At 42.2% G+C, this 14,254-nt stretch overlaps 1 protein-coding gene across 1 annotated transcript; it reads left to right on the forward strand.

Annotated features, from left to right (window-relative positions):
* Positions 1–10,655: 10,655 nt before the first annotated feature.
* Positions 10,656–12,155, forward strand: LOC311498930 (E3 ubiquitin-protein ligase TRIM39-like; the record flags this gene model as incomplete). Its single annotated transcript, XM_084559725.1, has 1 exon — positions 10,656–12,155. The coding sequence occupies exon 1, from the start codon at positions 10,779–10,781 to the stop codon at positions 12,153–12,155; it is 1,377 nt and encodes a 458-aa protein (XP_084415851.1). The 5' UTR covers positions 10,656–10,778.
* Positions 12,156–14,254: the final 2,099 nt, after the last annotated feature.

Raw genomic sequence — 14,254 nt, forward strand, 5'->3', positions numbered from 1 at the left:
GACATCACAGGACACCCTCAGAAGGCCCATGTCCATTCTCTGATGAGTCACCACAAGGGAGACCTGCACAATATTAAGAATCAGAGTCAGACAAGACTTGTCATAATGTTATGGCTGATTGGTGTTCCTGTTTTATTTTTAAAAGAGTTTACGCGGATCAGGAACGGGAGGTCGTTGGTTCGTGACTCTTCCTTCTTGTTTCATCTGAGCTTTGTCTTCATGACAAAACACAATAAATTCACAGTGTTAGCTTTTAGCTTTTAGCCACCGCTGTGTTTTAAATGAGGTGGAAGCTTACAGAGCTGGTTTAGATCAACCACAGGAAAACAAACTCTTTGTCCTGACCTGCCCTCCTCCTCTTCCTCCTCCTCCTCCTCCTGAGGAGACACAGTGATTAATACAATCTGTTTCAGCTGCTGCCTGACACCAAGTTAACACCAGTATCCGTCTATCACGTCTAGTCTGAAGAGGTTTTTTAAACACGCTGAACGTCCATGTACATTTATAGTCAGAGTCCAGGCCCGCTGTGTATACTGTACATACTGTCCACCGTGTCCATCACTAGACGCACATATTTATCCCAGCATGCTTTGCACTCTATTTTTAACCTTCTACAGTAGCTCAGTGCATTTGGCTTGAATCCGTAAACGAAAACATCGTTGCGCCTCGAGGACTGGTTATTTATCTGTGACGAGTCTAAACTTGAACGTGGAAGGATTCCCTCGGGCGGCCGTGAAGATTTAAAACCTTTAACTCTTTACACCCGGCCGACCGGGGCTTTCCTGAGTGTCATCACTGCTTCTCATCACCGCTCAGTTCTGCCTCAGATATCGAATCATCTGTATTTATAGCCCACACGCTGCAGACAAAGATAAAGAAAAGACATCCTGCTGCTAAATAAATAGATGACTGACACTTGGGATGTTTTCAGAAAGAGGCCAAGACCCACTAATATAATAAATATGTACATATAGTCTTATATTTCTACCTAAAAATGACTCGAAAGATCCTGAAAGTAGACAAAGAGAACCCAACCAAACACATGAAACACAAATATTAGACTAAAAATACACCAATATTACATATCAGAGAGGTCCAATCAGAGTCCATGTGTTCAGAAGTGTCTCCATCAATGTAGTGAGACTCAGGTGTGGTTCAGTTCCTGGTTTAGTTTCAATAAATCAGGGATTTGTCTCAGTCTGATCTTCACAACACATGTTTGTGGACAAAGGAGCTTTCTGAGGAGCTCAGAGAATGAGTTGTTGTTGCTCATCAGGCCGGAAAAGGTTCCAGAACCATCTCTAAAGAGTTTGGAACCCACAAATAATCCACAGTCAGACAGATTGAAGACGACTGTTCCCCTCCACAGGAGTGGTCCACCAACAAAGATCACTCCATAATAGTCTGAGAGGTCCCAAAGGAACCCAGGGGAACTTCTAAGCAGCTAAAGGCCTCTCTCTCATTGGCTAATGTTAATGTTGATGAATCCACTGAACAACCATGGTGTGATGGACAAAGACACTGCTCTCCAAGAAGAACATTTCTAAACATCATGTGGACAAGACAGAAGACTATTGGGACAATGTTTAGTGGACAGATGAGACCAAAGTAGAATAGTTTGGTTTAAATGAGATGAAACAACACTGCATCATTCCAGCATCAGAACCTCATCCCTCCATCAAACATGGGGGTGCTAATGTCCTGGTTTGGGCCTGTTTTGCTGCATCTGGACCAGGACGGCTTGTCCTCATTGATGGACCAATGAATTCTGAATTCTACCAGTGAACTCTAAAAGAAAAAGTCAGGACGTCTGTCCATGAGCTGAATGTGAAGAGAAACTGGGTCATGCAGCAAGACAACGAGAACCAAGAACACAAGTGGTTCTACAAAAGAACGGTTAAAGAAGAACAAGATGAATGTTTAGGAACGGCCAAGTCAAAGTCCTGACCTTAATCCAATAGAAATGTTGTGGAAGGACCTGAAGCAAGCAGTTGATGTGAGGAAACCCACCAACATCTCAGAACTGAAGTGGTTCTGTTCTGAGGCGACTGGTCAGCAGTTACCAGAACCCGGGAAAGATTCACTTACTTTTACAACGCACAGATATGAACAGATGATTTTTATTTTTTTTACTAAACGAATACATAAGCCTTGATGGTTTTCCTTTCGTCCTCTTCCAGGATGTTTTGAGTTATTTTTATATATAAATGTTCGTGTGAAACAAGTTGCCCGTCAACTAAAAGTAAATCTTCTCCCCTACAGATGCCTCGGTGGGCCACAAGCTCCAAACATGTGTAATTGCTGTTGTTGCCTCTCCCGACACCGTTGTTATTTTATTACGTCTTATTTTTGGTCGGTGGGAAGAAGCCACAGACTCAGACTGTGTTTAGTGGTCACGACGTTGGGCGGCGTCGCTCTACGAGACGTCAAAGAGGCAGCGAGCAGCAAAACAGGAAGATGACTCCTAAAGGGGTGACTGGGGAGGGATACTCAACGTTACTCAGCGTTACTCAACACAGACAGTGATAGAGCTGAGGAGGAAGTATTTAAGACTTGATGTTACTGTCGTCCCATCTGTCGCTCTGAGTTTCAGGCCGGACTAAAAACCCTCTACGGACATGGAACCTATTAAAACTGTTTATTTGTGTTTAGCTGGAGGCTTTTCTCTGGGCACAAACAACCAGACGGTCAAATAAACTCACCCTCCACCCTCAGGCTTTCATTACGCTGGAACACAGGACAGGTTTTATTATTCCTGGATGCTCTTTCTAAAGATGAAGCAATGAATAATTAAAACTTCGTGTTTGTCTCTAGTTCCTCTAGTGTGAGGAGACTCTGTGTTTCCTTCTGCAAATGATGATTATTTTTACTCCTTTGGGAGGATTGATGAGTTAAACCCTGGTGCAGATCAGTTCATTCATCTAAATCTGTGATTTGTGGAAGACCGAGCTCAGATAATTTGATTAACTGAGTGAAAAGTCAAGTTGACTGCTTCCAGAATGAGGTCAGTGAAAGTGGGAGTAACGTTGAAATAAACCAGGTCAGATGAACGATAAACAGTCCAACGGTAACAGAAACACATTCAGGCTCCAGCTGCTGCTTCTCATCAGAATATGTGAAGCAGGTTTGAGTTTCACTAGAGAGCAGCAGAGAGCCAGAAGAGAGTCAGCACAGAGATCAGCAGACGTCTCGTCGCCTCTGGTCTTCAACTGGAATTAATCAGTTCTGGTTCGTTCATCTTCTGTAACCTCTTGTCCTGTGAAGGGTCATGGGGGGCTGGAGCCTATCCCAGCTGTCATTGGTCTAGAGGGGGGGTCCACCCTGGACAGGTCTCCAGTCTATCCCAGGGCTAACACAGAGAGACACTCACACCTACGGCCAATTTAGAATCACCAATGAACCTAACCAGCATGTCTTTGGACGGTGGGAGGAAGCTGGAGAACCTGGAGAGAACCCACGCAGACACAGGGAGAACATGCAGACTATACACAGAAAGGAACCAGCCGGACCATGGATTAGAACCCAGAACCTTCTGGCTGTGAGGCATCAGTGCTAACCACCTCACCACTGTGGCTCCCTTTAAAGGAGCTTAAAGATCCACGGTTCACGGTGTTTTTTGTTCAGGTCTTGAACTCTTGATTGGATGATCAATGAGAGTCACTGGTCCTAATGAACCAGACGGCCAGTGTTAACGAGTCTGACCTCTGACCTCTGACCTCTGAGCAGAGGAGAAGACATCCAGTTAACCAGCTCTGAACCGTCAGCTGATTCTACAACATCATGGTTCAATCAAACCTTTATTGACACTAACGATCTGTTGTCAGTGACTGGGCTGGTTCACAGAGACCTGGAAACTCTGAGATGTCAGCCACAACTTTATGACCGCTGACAGGTGACGTTAGTAACTCCAACTGTCTGGTTCTCACGGCTCCTGAGAGAAAGAAGGAGGAAGAGGAGGAGGAAGACCAGGAAGAGGAACAAGAGGAAGGAGAGGAGGTGCAAAGATGGAGGAGAACCAGAGACAGGGTCATCAGTTACATTCAAACCAGTAGACTCTGACAAAGACTCAGACTCAGTGACACCTGCGTTGAGGAGGAACAGGTGAGTTTAGATGGAACATGTTTGATGAGTCTGATCAGTAATAATCATTTAATCCTTCGTTTATATCCTGAAAGCTGCAGCCTGAACGTGTTAAAGGACATTTACCTTTCTGAGTGGACTCATGTGTCCAGTAGAGGGCAGTAGAGGGACATAAAGGAGAGAGTCCTTGTCTCTGGGACACAACTGAGACATAGTGTTCAGATTGGATTTAGTTTGGTGTAAAAGACGAAGCTCTGATGAAACGGATGCAGACGTTCTCCCTCTGGAGACGTGTCTTCATGTCTTCATGTCTTCATCCTGCACTAAAACCAAACCCACCCACATGGATACACTCCTCCTCTTCCTCCTCGTCTTCCTCCTCTTGCTCCAGAGCTCCCCGGCAGCAGCAGCGGTTGTCTCTGAGGTTTTAATCCTTCCTCCGACACGTCCCCTGATCGATGGGAGCTCCCGTCCTAACGATCGTCCCGATAATGAGGCGATCGGTCGGGAAAGCAGCTGACATGGCTGCTTAGCGTCAACCGTGACGGGGACGATGGCGGCGGACGGCGTGGAGGTCAGAGATCACGCCGCTTCACTCCCGGGAGGTCGTCCTCAAGGACACGCCAGCAGATCAGCGGGACAACGGTACGGTGTCTCTGGTACTGATCTGGAGTTTTGATCTTTGAGTTGAGTGTTTTATGGATGATATTCACTCACTGGCCACTTTATTAGGTACACTAGACTAGTGAAGTCTATCATCAGCTCTGAATCTGACCTTTAACCTTCCTCCTAGATTCACTAGAAAAGAGTCAGATCAGCTCAGAGAGTCCAACGTTCAGTGAATAATTAATCGATGCCTCAACTCTTCCTGATTCACCTCATGTTCATTTAAATAATTAATCGTTATTGGTCTCTGCTGTTGAGAACCACAGGAACCAAAGTGATCCAGTAATAAAACTGGTTCCCACTGCTCCTCAGTCCCGGTTCTATACTTTAAACTTTAGTCTCTGCTGTGTTCATCAGTCTTTGTACGAGTCCTGCAGGTTCGCTCTGAACATCTAGAGCCGCTCTTGATCTGGTCTGGTGACAGTAATTATTTTTCTTTGGTGGGAAATAAAAAACATGAAAGTGCGTCTTGTGTTGCTGCAGGAAACATCCAGACCAGCGGAGTCTGATCTCTCATTAAACTCGTCTGATTCCTGCATCAAACGCTGCCGTCGTCGGTGGAATCTCCCTCTGATCTGTAAAACCAGAGTCAAAACAGAAAGCGTCATTAGTGACGTCGTCTTGTTTCCTGGCGTCGCCTCGGCTCGCTCAGCGTGAACGTCCTCGTCGAGGTCGTCCTGCTCGTGGACGGGGGGACAGATTGAAATGAAGATCGCGCCTCATCCTCATCCTCATCATCTTTGTCGTTTCTGAAGATCATGACGCAAATCACAAGACGTGGGCGGAGGTGGACGGAGAGACGGCTTTAAACCTTGAAAGTCTTCTGGGTATTTTTAAACTTTCTGGACAGATCTGTTGGAGTTTGTGTCGATAAATGATGAAGGACGGATCTTTGACATCACTCAGAAACAAAACAAACAGGAGGAGCTCAGAAATGATAAATATAATCAGTTGATTGAAAAGAAAACAGTTGATAGACGTTCACTCCACACCAGTGAGATCAATGATTCAGTAGCTGACCAAGGGCAACTGGACTTTTAGGGTTACATGGTGCGTTCAAGTGCAACGTTTTGGTCCAGACACGTCAAGCCCTTTATTTTTTTAACGTTCATTTGGCCTTTAAGACTAATGCTACGTTCCAGAAAACTGGGAGGTCTGAAATGTCAGACGTCCTACTAGGAAAAGAGCCCTGGAACGTCTCTTCTGCCTCTTCTGTGGAGGTTTTTCATGATGTTCTCTCAGCTGATGGGAGGAAGGAGGCCACCACATCATTAACCCCCCCACCCCCCACCAACATAGACTTCAGTGTTAATTACAGGAGACAGACGGAGGACGTAGAGTTTCGTTAATTACAGGCTTTGAGAAGCAACGATCCAGAGCTGAGATGTGAAATGTTTACAGAATTTTAGTTTTAGTTTGAGTCTGAATTTATATTGTTAAACTTTTTAAACTTTATTTTTAAAAATATTGTTTAAACTCCATCAAACTGTAACCCACCTGGTGTGTGTTTCACCAAACCTGCAGGTATATCTAATGTCTAGGCTCTAAGAGGAGACTGGTGTAAAATTAGTGCAGTAAAGTACATGAACACTTTAAATCCTTCCCGTAATAATTCACACCAACAGCAGAATAGTTGGAGTTCACTGTATTATTTCTTCTGAATTAAATGAATTTCCAACCATTTCCGCAATGAATTGTAACTAAAAAATGGTGTACAAATATAGTGTACTCAATTACACAAATTAAAAAGTTGGGACCCAACCAATATAAAACACCAACATAAAAAAACAAAATGAGATCTCAATAAAAAACAAAATACAGACTCTGTGCAGACTCAACAAGGTGAGCATAGATCAGTCTTTGATTTCTCAACCCAGATTTGTGAAAGTTCAGTTTGTTTGAGTGCACTCAAGTTTCCTACGACTGTCCATCCTGGTCGACAGATGAAGAAGCAATGGTATGAGTTAGAGAAGAAGAAGATGGCGATGATCCACTGACGAATGATGAAGGAGAATGATGGGATGGAACCAGAAGGCGGCTTGTGCAACTCAATCCAGTCTGTAGATCGGCTAATCAAAAAACCAGCCTGCACAAAAGGTGCAGAAAAATTAATTGTCCTTTTCGATAGTCCATGTGTGTTTTTTATCCCTCTCTCAGATTGTTACACACAGTATCGCACAAACAATCCCTCATACTACATTAATAACATTTCACTCACATATTTATGCCTGAACTTAATATGATACACCAAGCTTAATGAAACAGCTTACAAGAACATGGTCACAGTGCATCAATCACATAACACTAACCATTTCATTCTCAAGCTAGCTGACCACTACGTAGCATTTCTCCCACAATATTCAACATTTCCAAATAAACGTACCGTTTATAATATCAACCGGTTTATCCCGACTGGTTTTTTTAAACATACATACACAACCTACAACCTCAAAGTTATAACTTATTTAAAGTTATCAACAACCAGAGTGCTAATTCAACATGTTAGCTAGCAGCTAACTCACCAGAATATTCAACAACCACGTCATTCGGACCGGTCGGCAACTCCGTGGCGGTCTGACGACTTATCTATCTAATAATGCAAGGAGCGTCTGTCTGCGTGTCACTCTGTGTGTCTGTCTGTCTGTGGCACGCATATCTCGCGAACCGTTGGCCCGATTGATTTGAAACTGGGCAGGTGTCTCGCTACGGGCACGAAGATGTGCACTGCTAAGTTTGACGTTGTTTGGATAAGAAATGTAAAATATATCGGTAAAATAGGTTTTCTCCGCTCTAATATTTCCACTACTCCAGTTGCCATGGCATCAAAAACAGCCACTTTCAGAAATTCACCAAAAACGGAGAGGAAGAGGCGGAGCATGCGCACAAATCTTGAGCACTGTTTACAAATCGGCTTTAGAAGAAACCAAACTCAAGGAGAAATGATATTTTGCCCTGGTAACCCTAATAGGCTCAATATCTTCTCCAGCAGGAAAACTAGCATGTAGTCCGCCATCTATCTATAAATCAAGAAGCTTCTGTGTGTGTGTGTGTGTGTGTGTGTCTGTGTGTCTGTGGCACGCATATCTCGCGAACCGTTGGCCCGATTGATTTGAAACTGGGCAGGTGTCTCGCTACGGGCACGAAGATGTGCACTGCTAAGTTTGACGTTGTTTGGATAAGAAATGTAAAATATATCGGTAAAATAGGTTTTCTCCGCTCTAATATTTCCACTAATCCTCATACACAGCACCTGTAGGCTCCCACTATAGGAATACATACTTCCGACGGGCACTGCACTAGTATCTTCTAATGGTCAAAACAAACTTCTGCTAATGTAGCCTTGCTACTTTATTTAGTGACAATTAATAACTGTCTCCTTTCCAGCAACAACTTTTTGCGGACGCTGCTACGCTCCGATCTCCCTGTTCGTCTCCTTTTCGAGTGGAAAAGTCAAGTGCACTATATTGGCTATTGCTCAATTACACCACTAGGCGGCAGTGGCGGACACTGGAAACATAGATATTTCGAACATAGAGTGGCTGTTCAGACTACCAGGCTACAAAACCAAATCAACAGATTAAATCAAACGTCGTCTAGACCAGTGGTTCCCAACCTTTTTTCCTTGAAGCCCCCCTTGCCTGTGTCCAAGACAAGCCAGGCCCCGCCAAACCCCTACCCGCATACACGCACTGAAAGAATAAAGTGGTTAATTACAAACTTTTATTTGCAAAAATAAACAACAGTTGTAGGTTTTTGCTCTTATTCTCCTTGTTCTACAATGTATATAGATAAATGTCTTCTTTTTGTGTCATCAGGTGTATCACACATAAACACACACACACAGTTTAATTTTTGACCAGAACAGGCCTACCAGAGAACAGAACAGGCCTACCTCATTACAACAGAAAGATAATGATTCATTGTTAAGATATATCCAGGGCTTAAAGTATTCCAGCACCGTGCCGGATCTCCAGCATGAGGCGCTTGACTGCGATGAAAATAAATAAATAAATAAATAAATAAATAAAAACTTGTTGATTTGGGTTATTGTCAGGTTCGAGTCAGTTGAGTTCGCTGACCAATGGAATGAGAGGAAACCAGCTTTTGCTCCTAACCAAACTAATATTACAGCCAATCATAAGTAGGGTGGGGGCGGGGCCTGGAAAATCTTAATTGAGATCCAGCTGCAGTTGATGCTGCGTTCATGACTTGGGGATAAAACGAGCTCTGAGTTGTGAAAAATTAATTGAACAGCGTCAAACTCTGAAATAACAGGTTGGAAATTACACACATATCGTCTTTTTCCAAAATAAGCATAAATTGCTGCTGCATATATTTTTAGTGTTCAGCAAATAGTGACAACATCCCAAAGTTATTTTTTCTCCTCCGAGTTAACCTGTAGCTTGAACGCTGACTTATCGGTTACTTCCGAGTTGTCTTGAACGCAGCAGACACAACGCAGTAGTTGAAAGATGGAGATGGCGCGGACCCCAGCTTGGGAACCACTGACTTACAGGAAATTCAGGCCAGACTGGAGCAGGATTCATTTTAGCTGCAGACGTCATGTGGTTTATAAATAACCTGTGTTTTATTCATATTTTTGTGTTTTTTTATAGTTTTTGTTTGATTGCATGCTCCTGTTGTTAAAACTGCAGATTTATTTTGTTGCTGTGAAAAACTTTGTAAAGCTGATTTGAAAAACTTCTATAAAAAATAAGATTATTATTAATAAAATGAACAAATACCGTGAATATATATATACATGTGTTTATTTAAGGCCTCAGCCATGCAGGAAGTAAAACACAGCAGTAGAGTTTTCTTTATCTGAATCTGACTAGACTGTTCAGCCTTTAATTATGATTTAAACTTTATTATTTATTTATAGACCGATAGATGAATAGATGAATAGATGGACAGTATATTTAAGTTATATAATATTTTCCAGCTGTACAACTACTCCCTCATATTCACATCAATGCTTTTCCATCCATATTATTGAACCTCATCATTTATCCTTCCTTTATTTATAGTATATATTTACTTCTATTTTTATTTCTTGTAGATTTGTACATATGTAAATCTTGTGTTTATATATTTTTCTTCATGATTTATTTATATAATGAGTGTATTATGTGACCAAACAGATAAATAATTAAACTATAATCATTTACAGACTTTATCTCTGGTTCTGACGTCTCTGCTACTTCCTGCTTCTAGATGATTATAAACCTTTTATACCGTATACACACTTTCTGACAGCTGTAGTTACTTTGCAGAGTCGTGTTAATAATAAAAAACATGATGAGATGAGACTGTGTCGACCCTGGGGAGAAGCATTTATAATCAGCTGCACCTTTTACTGATGGGATGAACACATGAATGAATGCACTACATGCACTTTGTAGCCTGACGTCTGTCCAGACTTTTTGATTGAAGGCTGTGTTGAAAACAAAACTCTTTAACCCGCAAACCGTAGATTTTTCTGTTCCATGTGTTTATTGGGTTCTATCTTTGTCTACTTTCAGGACTTGTGTGAAAATCTGTTGATGTTCATGGACATCAACAGATTTTTTAAGCAGCTCTGTTTATATCAATATACACAAAACACACACTGAAGTAACTCACTCCACAATAAAACACCTTTGGACTGAAACACTCCCCTGACTGACAGGTCAAAGTTCTACATTTATGAGAACAGTTCAGGTAAAGCTCCGTCCCCTCACCTGATTTACCTGAGACAAACCAGGAAACAGTTTATTATTGTGTGAGACTAAAGAGAGACACAGACGATCAGATTCACCTTCAGACCAAACTAACACCTTCCTCTGAGTGAGTCCAGCTACAGGAGAGAAAAGTGGAAAACTACAACACTGCTGCTTCAAGCTGCTGACTCTCCACACACTGAAGGTGAGTTTGACCAAAAACAGGACTCAAAGTCAAAGGAAGCTTCAGGGAAGTTAGTAGAAGATGGAGGAGAGCCATGACTGACTGGACTTTGTGTCTGCTGTGTTTCAGCTTCACTCAGAGACTAAATGGCTTCCAGATCAGAGGAGGATCTCTGCTGTCCGGTCTGTCACGACATCTTCAGAGATCCTGTTCTTCTGTCATGTAGCCACAGCTTCTGTAAAGTCTGTCTGAAGAACTGGTGGAGAGAGAAACCAACACACCAGTGTCCAGTTTGTAAGAGAAGATCTTCAAAGGAAAATCCACCTTTAAACTTGGCCTTGAGGAACCTGTGTGAGTCCTTCTTAAAGAAGAGAGATCAGAGATCTTCAGAGGCTCGCTGCAGTCTACACTCTGAGAAACTCAGACTCTTCTGTCTGGACCATCAGCAGCCAGTGTGTCTCGTCTGCAGAGATTCAGAAAAACACTCCAAGCACACAATCAGACCCATCGATGAAGCTGCACGACAGCACAAGAAGAACCTTCAGGAAACTCTGGAGCCCTTAAAGGAGAAGTTAAAGGTTTGTGAACAAGTTAAAGTGAAGTTTGATGAAACAGAAAAACACATCAAGGTCCAGGCCGAACACACAGAGAGGCAGATTAAGGAGCAGTTCAAGAAGCTTCACCAGTTTCTAGACGAGGAAGAGGAGGCCAGGATGGCTGCACTGAGGGAGGAAGAGGAGCAGAAGAGTCAGATGATGAAGGAGAAGATGGAGACTCTGAGCAGAGAGATAGCAGGTCTTTCAGACACAGTCAGAGCCACAGAGGAGGAGCTGAGAGCTGAAGACGTCTCATTCCTGAACAACTACAAGGCTGCAGTGGAAAGAGTCCAGCGCTGCCCCCTGCTGGATGATCCACAGCTGCCCTCAGGAGCTCTGATAGACCAGGCCAAACATCTGGGCAACCTGACCTTCAACATCTGGAACAAGATGAAGGACATGGTCTCCTACACTCCTGTCATTCTGGATCCAAACACTGCTCATCCAGAACTGATCCTGTCTGAAGATCTGACCAGTGTGAGACGAGGAGATGAACAACATCTTCTTGATAATCCAGAGAGGTTTGATTCTGTATGTTCTGTCCTGGGCTCTGAGGGCTTTAACTCAGGGACTCACAGCTGGGATGTTGAGGTTGGATATAACACAGGATGGGGACTGGGTGTGTTAGCAGAGTCTGTCCAGAGGAAGGGACTCATACGATCTGGATTGTGGGGAATAGGGTTCTATATAGGTAAATACTCAACATGGTCACCACGAGATCCTTTCACTTATCTCTCAGTAAAGAAGAAGCTCCAGAGGATCAGAGTGAATCTGGACTGGAACAGAGGAAATCTGTCGTTCTCTGATCTTGATACTAACAAACACATACACACCTTCACACACACTTTCACTGAGAGGATGTTTCCATACATTAACACTGTGAATAAACTCCCAGTGAAGATATTACCAGTGAATCAGATCAGTTAGAGATAAACATTATGATTATAAATGTGTATTGGGCTGTAACAACTAATCAATGTCAGTGATCATATAAATTGTAGTTTTGTCGTCATGGTGTTGGGTCAGTACGTCACTGCAACCAATGAAAACACATTTAATATCTGGTGGTGGAAGTAGATCGTTGTGTTTAGAGTTTAAGACACGTTGAAGCTAGAGATGATAACTTTCTTTATACAAGGACCTGAAGCAAGCAGTTGATGTGAGGAAACCCACCAACATCTCAGAACTGAAGTGGTTCTGTTCTGAGGAATGGACTAAAGACGACTGATCAGCAGTTACCAGAAATGTTCAGTTGATGTTATTGCTGATCAGATGTTGAAGTGTGTAAGGAGGGACAGTGAGTTCAAGAAACTCTTTAGGAAATAACTAATTGTCATTAACTCTCAGTAGAATCTGTCAGTAGATACTCGGTTTTTGTTTGATTTCATGCTCCTGTGGTTAAAACTGCAGATTAGTTTTGTTGCTGTGAAAAACTTTGTAAAGCTGATTTAAAAAGTTCTATAAAAAATAAGATTATTATTAATAAAATGAACAAATACCGTAACTATATGTTTATTTGGGCCTCAGCCATGCAGGAAGTAAAATCTAATTAGTTGACCTTACTTAAAAAAAGTATGCAAACTCGTTGCCTCAAAAAAATTAAGCAAAGCAATCTTAAGATTAGTGAGTTAGAAAAGCTTGTTTATTTTAAGTGTGCAGTACTAAATCGAGTAGTACAACTAAAAAGAAAAAAATAAGTTCATGTAACTTAACAGCCTAGCATAAAATAAAATGATACATCCAGACTTGTTCTGATGTTCTGCCATGTGAATGACCTCCTGTTCATGGAAACTCACAAACCGCCGGGATCAGTCTCTCATCTTGAATCAGTACTGACAAAAAAATAAAAAATAAAAACTCAGGCAGCGGGTGTGCGCGTGCACTTGACGAGCACGGCCGCGACCGTTACGCTAAAATTTCTCAAGTTTAACGTGACAAAAGTCTTCATTGTTACCTATTTTCAATAACAAGCAAGTCGTGGGTTGAAAAAAATAATAAAGTACTAACCAAGTTTCATCACAGTTTAGCCACATTATGTCTATAAGTTAAGCTAGCGTTAACCGACATTACGACACACATCATTACTAGCTAGCACGAAAAATATGGCGCTTACTTACAGAAACACAACGGTCTAAACAAGGGTAAAATATTACTCACCAAATGAGCGTGCCAAGCACAAGAATGCTGAAAATAATTATCACGGGTGCTGCTGCAGCAATTAGGTCCAGCTCAATAAGATCCAACTCCACCGCGTCCGTTGAGGGCATATTGTTGACATGTATCGTCAAGCGCAGAGAGGACGGGTCTGCGCATGCCCACAAGTCGAAAAAAGTTTTTCAAATCCATAGAAAAAAAGACAATTATCAAAAACGTACTTTTTCTAAGTGAATCCAGCTCAAGTAGACTGAGCTGATGAGATTTTTCAACCACAAATTACACGTAACTTACTAAAAGCGAGTGTTAATAGCAATTTGATAAAAACTGATTTAAGTCAATTTACTATTTTTAATTAAATACCATGTTTGCATTTACAGCAGTAGAGTTTTCTTTATCTGAATCTGACCAGACTGTTCAACCTTTAATATTTAATAGAAAACCTACGATAAAGCTTCTCTGAGCCTTTTCATCCAAATCTCTAATTGAAAACTAAGATTTTTTTTTTCAAAGGGGGGGGGGGGGGGGGGGGGTAATAGAGCTGGTTTACATGGAATCTGACAAATAACCCACTCAAGCTGCTCGATCCAGGGCTTCAAGTATTCTGGCACCGTGCCGGATCTCCGGCGTGAGGCGCTTGACTGCGATGAAAAACAAAAAATAAACAAATAAATAAATAAATAAATACATAAATAAAAACTTGTTGATTTGGGTTATTGTCAGGTTCGAGTCATTTGAGTTCGCTGACCAATGGAATGAGAGGAAACCAGCTTTTGCTCCTAACCAAACTAATATTACAGCCAATCAAAAGTAGGGTGGGGGCGGGGCCTGGAAAATCTTAATTGAGATCCAGCTGCAGTTGATGCTGCGTT

Source organism: Chelon labrosus (assembly GCF_963514085.1).
Source record: "Chelon labrosus genome assembly, chromosome: 14".
NCBI classification, from domain to species: Eukaryota; Metazoa; Chordata; class Actinopteri; order Mugiliformes; family Mugilidae; genus Chelon; species Chelon labrosus.